Genomic DNA, 7577 nt, shown 5'->3' with positions numbered 1-7577 from the left:
GGGTGGGGATGGGGCACCTAGGCCAGGTGGGATCTGTCGGGGCGTGCTGACCTGGAAGGCCAACTTGCCCAGGTGTCCTCCCCAGGACAGCCTCCGGGCACCCCGCCCCCGGAAGGGAACGTCCCTGGGGCTTAGGAAGGGCTCCGCCATTCCGAGCTCTGTGGCTTCGGGCCCTTTGTCTCTGGGGGCTGCCTCTTCCAGTCTGTAATGTGGGGCCAAGACTGGCTCTGTCCCTGACACTGCGGGGGACTCTAACTAGGGTGGCGGGCACACCGACATGCCCAGATGACATCCTTGTTGTCCTGGCTGGTCACCAACCACTGTCCTTTCCCCTTCGAAAACATCCTCGCTTGGACAGCTAGTGACCCTGTCGCTGTGTTTCCTGATGGGATCCTGTCACAGGGACATGTCACCCCCTCGAAGCCCAGGAGCCAAAACCAAGTGAGCACCTGATCACAATGTCTGCTTCTGACCCTCCCGTCTCTGATTTACAGAAAATACAGGGACACACAGGTGACAGATAACACCCAGAAGGTGCCATCAGCAACACCCAGGACATGGGAAGCGCCACAGAACAACCAACCCCCGAATTGCTTCAATTCGGAAACGCCCACAAGGGGCTTAACAGCCCACTAAGCCGATTTGATGTGTGGCCCTGGGCTGGGTGCTGTCTGTAAAACCTGCTGTAAAAACTGTGAGTCAGAGGCCCGTGCCCCAGGCCAGGTGCTGGGTGAAGGGAGGGATGGGTGTCCACTTTGGGGAGAGTGGTATTGGGGTTTCCCTTGGAGAATTTATGGGTATAACGATACGGTGTCTGGAATTTGCTTCAAAACCACACGTGGGTGCCCAGCCAGGTGTGACTCAGCCGTTGAGCATCGACCTAGGATCCAGGAGATCTCGGTTCAATTCCCGGTCAGGGCACAGGCCCGGGTTGCGGGCTCGATTCCCAGTCGGGGGGGGGGGGGTGCAGGAGGCAGCCGATCAGTGGCTCTCTCATCATTGATGTTTCTCTCTCTCTCCCCCTCTCCCTTCCTCTCTCTGAAATCAATAAAGATATATTTAAGGAAAAACAAACAAAAAAACCACACATGGATAAAAGTGGCCGCGTATGGATAACCCTGAATGCTGGTGATGGGGCTTCTTAGCGGTTCTCCACCCGGCGGGTCCCTCCGTGGCCGGCCTCACACCGACTCAGGAACGCTGCTGTGGGTTGGACGTGTGTCCCCACAGCACCAGGGGCTCTGTGAGGGCTCCGGCTCCCGCAGTGGGGGGAGCAGCCCTTTCCTCCCCAAACTCACATGGTCCCACCCTGAACCCCACCACCTTGTGTCCGGGCCTCTCCTTGGGGTCAAGGTGAGGAGTCGCTGGAGAGCCCAGGGCCTGTGGCTCAGTGAGGTCCTGGGAGAAGACCGTGGGGTGGCCATGCACGGAACATGCCCCCTTCTGTCCCCTGGAGGCCAGTTCCCTCAGCCCCGCAGCCCCGCACCACAGCTGGTCCTGACCCCCAGCACCCCGCAGCCCTGGTTACGCACAAGACATCTGCTCTCTGCCAACCTCCCAGGGTTCCAACGGCTTTCACCCCACCACTCCCTGCTGAAGAAAGGGGTGCCTTCGGCACCTTAAAACAGCCTAGGGGGATCCCCGCCAGCCCCGCCCCCACCCCTGTAATAAAAGAGAGCTTGGGGCAAGGCCTAGACTTCAAAGCTGTGCAGGCCCAGGTCAAAGGTAGAGCTGAGTAATCTCCTCACGGGCCCTCAGAGAGGGGAGGGTCTGGGGGAGGAGACCAGCTTTGTTCCTCTCCAGGGTGGCTCTCTCGGCACCCATAACGGAGACAGCCAGGGCCTCACTGCTCCCACCCAGGCCCTGCACCATATGTGGTGCAGGCTGGGGCCATATGCAGTGGCTGGGAGTCCACAACAGGGTGCAGACACTTCTCCTTAAGTCCCCCTACAACCCTGCAGGGTGGCTCTGCTGTCACCCCCATTTGCAGGTTGAGCAACTTGTCCAGCCAGCATCACCAAGAGGTGGCAGGAAGTGGAGATCTGAACCCCTGACACAGAGGGTGGGCTGTCAGGTGAGAGGGACCACCTTGGGCACAGTCCTGCGCCTGGCACTTGCCCCAGACCCCCATGTTGGTCAACAGCCTCCAGACCTCTACTTCCCAGCTGTGAAGCAGCTCTGCCTGGGCCAACCGCCAGCCCGCCGACAGCGGCAGGAAGCCTCCAGCCTCACAAGGTGACTGAGTTTCTTTGGCACCAGCTGGCCTCCCAGACTTTACACCTCTGCTCCCACCCTCCAGAGGAGGGGGCGGAGTGGGGGGAGAAGTGACCACAGGGGCCAGGCCCGCAGGGTCTGGACCAGCGCCCTCCCACCCACACCCAGCCCTCACCTGGGCAATGGGGGGCCTGAGGGTCTGGAGAAGGCATCCCCAACACCACTCACACACAGCATGGGTGCATTTGGAATGTGCACCTTCCCTAAGACAGGGTTTCCAACACAGCCCTTCCCCTAGCTGGAGCCCCGTCCTGTGTCAACCCAGCCCTGCATGGGGACCGGTGCCAGGGACCCTGTCCCTCAAGGGCTGCCGTGTCCAGATCTTGGCCAGGTTGGAAAATCCCAAGTACTGGGGGCAAGTCAGGAGTAAACAATCTTTATTGTGTTCCAAGTTAAGGAGTCTTTGTATAAAAATAAGTTTCCATGTTGCCAGGGTCCCTGGGCAGTCCAAGTTAACGTATAAAAAGTAGACGCTCTAAGTCTCAAAACCCATCTCCCTTCAGGAAAACCTCTGAGCGTTGGTGCCCAGCCCCATCCCAGCGCAGGGCCTCGGGGCTGGGCGGTCAGGATCCGAGGAAGCTGCCACCCAGGCACGGTCGGGCTGGGACCTGTTTCAAACTGGCACGTGGTGGGGCTGGGCGGCCAGGGGGGAACGTCGGCGGGATCCCCGCTGCGTCCGAGGCGGCTGGGTTCACCCGGCGGGGGGACGGAGGCGCAGACGGTCCGCCGCGCGGGCTCCTGAAAGTGCTGCGCGCACCGGCCCCTCGGGATCCGGGCCACGCTGCTGGGAGGCAAGAGGGACAGGAACTCGCGTGAGTGCGGGATCCGGCCCTGCCTCCACCTCCCACGAGCGAAGGCGGCCGTTTCGTTCGTTTGTTTGGTTTTGGAGCCGAAGCCTGCGGACGCCCCGGCTTCGGTCGGCGGCCCGAGCCACGGGGCGGGGGCGGGGCCGCGCTCCCGCCCGTGAGTCAGGGCTCGGATCCGCCGACTCATTCCTGCCACCCGGCCCGCGCGCACGATTTGCAATGCAAAGCTACCCCGCCTCCCTGCGCCCTAATCTGCCCGGGGATCCGCTCGCGCTCGGGGCCTCACCCGCCCCGGGGCCGCGCCCCCCGACCGGCCCGTCTCCTCCCCTCGCCCCCCCCCCCCCCCGCGCGGCGGAGCAGCAGGAGGAAGTTTTGCAATCCCGGACAAACAAACGCCGGTCTTGCACGGGCTTGAAAAAGTTGGGGGGAAATGAAGAGTGAGCGAAATCTAAACTATCACCGGGCCTCGCGCTCGGCTCCCCCGCCAGGCAGGGGCGCGAGCCGGAGGGGGGCCGGTCTCCCCCGCCGCGCCGCGCCGCCCTGGCCTCCGACCCCCCCTTCCCTGCCGACCCGCGGGTACCTCGCGGGGCGGGGCGCTCAGTAGCCCCCTAACCAGCTGGAGAAGTCGAGCAGCTCGCGCTCCGCGGGGCTCAGGGTGCCCTCGCAGCCGCTGTCGTCGGAAGAGTAGGCGGAGCGCGGGGAGCCGGGCTCCGAGCTGCCCCCGCCGCCTGGGGGCGACGAGGCGCAGGAGTGCGAGGCGGCGTCCGCGGGGGTCCCGAGCGGCCCGCAGGGGGCGGGGGGCCGTGCGCCCGGTGCCAAGAGCCCCCCCGCCAGCGCGGCGCACACGCTGTCGTGCTCGGCCAGCAGGCGCTGCAGCGCGCCGATGTACTCCACCGCCGAGCGCAGCGTCTCCACCTTGCTCAGCTTCTTGCTGGCGCCGCCGTGCGGCACGTGCTGCCGCAGCGCCTGGAACCCCAAGTTCACCAACTTCACGCGGTTGCGCTCGCGCTCGTTGCGCCGCGCCACCGCCGCGGCACCACCCCCGGTCTCTTCCGCGCACGGCCGCCGCCGCCGACTACAGCGCAGCAGCTCTGGGGACGCGGGGCGCCGCCGAGCGGCACAGCCGCCCGACGCGCCGAGCGCGGGGGGCGCGGGCCGGGGCAGCGCGCTGCTGTTCATCGCACCCGCATCCACTCGCCCGGAGCTTCTCCGAGCCCCCACGCGCCGCAGGAAGGTGCAGGCCGAGGAACTGGGGCGGTGGGACGACGGCCACGCCCCGAGGGGGGCCTGTGGCTCTGGGCCACCGAGCGGCTTCCCGGGGTACGCGTCCCAGGTCTTCTGGGGCCCGAGGCAGCGAGGCGCGAGAGGCCAAGAGACGGCGGGCCGTGCGCGCCGCGGAGCGTGGAGCGCTCGTGTCCCGCGCGTGCAGCCAGACGCTCCCCAGGTCTTCCCGACGCGACGCAGGCGGCTGGTTTTTAAATGTATAGATAACCCTCCTCCGCGCCGCCGCCGCCTCCTTTCTCACGCCCTCCTTCCCTCGCCTCGCCCTCCCGCCACGCTTCGCCCTCCCCCTCGCGCACACAACCTGCAAAGACCAAGCCGGGAGCGCGTCCCCCACCCCATCCCGGGGGCACAGTCCGCGGGTCCCCGGGGCGCCCACACCCCGGGTGCAGTGCGCAGGTCCTCAGGAGGCCCCCGCTCACAGCAGGTGCTCGGTGCGCCCCCCAAGACGCAGGACGCGGGTCCCATGGGCACCCCGCCCCCAACCGCGGGGCGCTGTCAGCAGGTCCCGGTGCGACCCCCGCGGTCCACGGGTCTGCGGCCGCCGGGTACCCCCACCTCCCTCCTTCGCCCGCCAGTCCCGGGAGCCGTCAGTCACTCGCACGCGCGGCGCGCACGGGGGAGGGGCGGGCGTGGCCGCCGGGGCCGCCCAGCTGTTTTGGAGGCGAGAGACCCCGGGGGGCAGCACGCGCGGAGCCGTGCGCACCCGCGTCCCGCCCCGCTGCGGCCGAGGGGCGGGGGCCGGGGCCTCGGCCAATCGCTGCCGTCCCTTCGGCCCGTAGAGGCGGGCGCGCCCCACGCCCAGCCCCCGGGAGGAAGCGCGTGCGCTCGGCGCGTGGCTCCCGAGCGTCTCTAACAAAGCTCGGCCCCCGCTCGGCCCCGCCCGGCCCTCTCCCCGCGGCCCGGCCCGCGCGCCCCGCGTCCACCTGTCCCCCGCCCGCTGCCCACCTGGGACTCCCCGCCCCGAGTGGGAGAAGCCCACGCGGCCCTTCGGGTAGGACGGAGCCCAGGAGTAGCTGAGACGCGGCGCACCGGGGTGGAGCGTTCAGGTTTCCCAGGCGCCTTTCCCCCCACGTCTAATGCACACTCTCTGCCCGCGGTTTCCATGCGCCCTGGGGAGCCCTGGAGCAGGGCCTGGAGGTTTGCACACCCGGGGCAGCCGTCAACCATCCCCCCGCCCCCGCAGCTCTCTCCAGGTCCCGTGTTCCCCCCAAATCTTCCTGTCTTCCCGGCCTGGATGGTTCCAGCCATTCACCCCTCGGTGCCCACCACCTTGTGCCCCACGCTCCTTGTTCCTCAGTTCTGCCCCTCTTGGCCTCAGCCACCCACCCCTGGCCTGGGCCACCCTCTCCCACCTGCCCTGAGGACACTGAGATTGGGCTGGTGTGGGGAGGTCTCGGGGGCAGCAGGCTGGGTCCCTAGGGGAGGTAGGATGTCACGAGACTTTCCTCCTGACCGTTGGGGGGGACCTTTCCGGGTCTGAGGAGACAGGGACTGCGGAAGCCTGCAGAATGCTCTGTTAATGCGGGAGTTTTGATTAAAAAAAAAAAAAATGTATCTTTATTGATTTCAGAGAGAGGAAAGGAGATGGAGAGAGATATAATAGAAACGTCAATGATGAGAGTCATTGATCGGCTGCAGCCCGCAACCCGGGCATGTGCCCTGACCGGGAATCGAACCCCGATCGCCTGGATCCTAGGTTGACCCTCAACCGCTGAGCCACGCCGGCCGGGCAATGGGGGAGTTTTGTCCAGCCCCGTGGCTGTGTCCTCCGAAGGCCATAGCCGCTGGTTTTTTACGAGGGCCACCAGACCCTCCTGGGCCAGGGCGTCGGAGTGGAGTTAGGGGGCAGACCCATCTGCCTGGAGCCACCTTCTGGTTCTGGCTGGCGGAGGCCCATGACTCCTTCCCAAGGAGCCCCCGGGGCCAGGGCAGCGGACGAGTGTTGACTGCCAGCTCTGTGGCCACTGGCTCCCATTTGGCTCCTGGCTCCCCTGGCAGCTGCCTTGGCCCTCCTGCTTGGGGAGTGACCTGGACGCTAGCACCTGCCTGCAGCCAAGTCGGCCTGGGGCCCCACGTGCCTTCGGAGGATGCTGACTGAGAGCGAGCATGGAATGTGTCCACAGTCGCAGCTGTGGCCAGTAGAGCAATCCAGATAGAAATGGGGCCCTGACTCTGCTGAATACAGGTGTCCCCCCTTCTTCCCCACCCAGGGCAGGAGCTCTGGCTCACCTGTGCGTCCCCTCTCCCTGCTCAGAGGCCCTCAGCCCTTCCCTGGAGGTCACTCAGTAGACCTCAGCCAGAGACAGAGCTGCCTGTCCTCTCCCCTGCCCATGGCAAGGGTGCCAGGGAAAGTCCCTGAGTCCCGCACACAGGGCCTTGACGGTCTTTGCCTGGACGTCTGGGGCCTGCAGACACACAACATCTATTGCCATGAAACGGGCCACCCAGGTTCCAGTGGCTTTAACTAGGATTCATTATTTCCCAGGGTTCTGTAGGTTGGTGGGTGGTGTCCCTGCTGGTTCACGTGGTGATGGGGCCTGGGAAGTCCCAGGCTCTGCTGTCCGCCAGCGGGGACGGTGGTGGTGGAATTCGGGGCAGGTCTGCAGGCCTGAGAGCCAGGAGTGCCGAGGGCCAAGGATGGGGGCCCAGCTCAGCAGTCAGGCAGGAGAAATGGGGAACCCTCCCCCGCCTTCGGTTCTGCTCAGACACCACTAGACTGGATGAGCCCCCGCCCGCCACTTGGAGAGGGCCGCCTGCTTCATGGAGTCCACCCATTCAGACGCCATCCAGACACCTTCAGGGTAACGTTTAATGTCACGTTGACACGTGAAATTAACTGTCACAACTGAGAGGGCCGCTCAGAGGCCGCCCTCGAGAGAAGCGGCGCGTGTTCCGCTCCGGGGTGGGCACCGGCCCCTCCACCTCCTGGGGAGAGACGTCCGCCCTCCTTGGGGACACATTGGAGGAGCCCCAGGCTGCCTGCAACAGCGCCAGCCGGAGACATGCAGTGTGACCTCGTAGGAAACTTTCAGTGACGGGATAGCCACACAGAAAAAGCAGAGGAGCGGATGAAATGAACTTTCAGGGTTTCAACATATGGTCAACATAGAAAGCATTAATGAGGTGGTTCACGTTTCCTTTTTTTAATGTCTTTATTGTTTTAAGTATTACAGATGTTCCCCTTTCTTCCCCCCATGAACCCCCTCCACCCCG

General features: G+C 65.3%; 1 protein-coding gene across 2 annotated transcripts; it reads right to left on the bottom strand.

Moving 5' to 3' along the window:
- Nucleotides 1–2635: 2635 nt before the first annotated feature.
- On the bottom strand, nucleotides 2636–4609 carry ASCL2 (achaete-scute family bHLH transcription factor 2; the record flags this gene model as incomplete). 2 transcript variants are annotated; one of them, XM_081154454.1, is made up of 2 exons in its annotated part: nucleotides 2636–3058; nucleotides 3661–4259. In XM_081154454.1, the coding sequence occupies one exon, from the start codon at nucleotides 4257–4259 to the stop codon at nucleotides 3678–3680; it is 582 nt and encodes a 193-aa protein (XP_081010580.1). In that variant the 3' UTR covers nucleotides 2636–3058; nucleotides 3661–3677. The 2 variants fall into 2 exon arrangements, with proteins under 2 accessions (XP_081010580.1, XP_081010581.1); XM_081154455.1 differs by having other exon boundaries at nucleotides 2637–3055; nucleotides 3661–4609.
- Between the last annotated feature and the right edge of the window lie 2968 nt (nucleotides 4610–7577).

This window comes from Miniopterus schreibersii, assembly GCF_964146895.1.
Source record: "Miniopterus schreibersii genome assembly, chromosome: 12".
In the NCBI taxonomy this organism is placed as follows: Eukaryota; Metazoa; Chordata; class Mammalia; order Chiroptera; family Miniopteridae; genus Miniopterus; species Miniopterus schreibersii.
The sequence above is the reverse complement of the archived record's forward strand: the minus strand, read 5'-3'. Positions and strand labels throughout refer to the sequence as shown.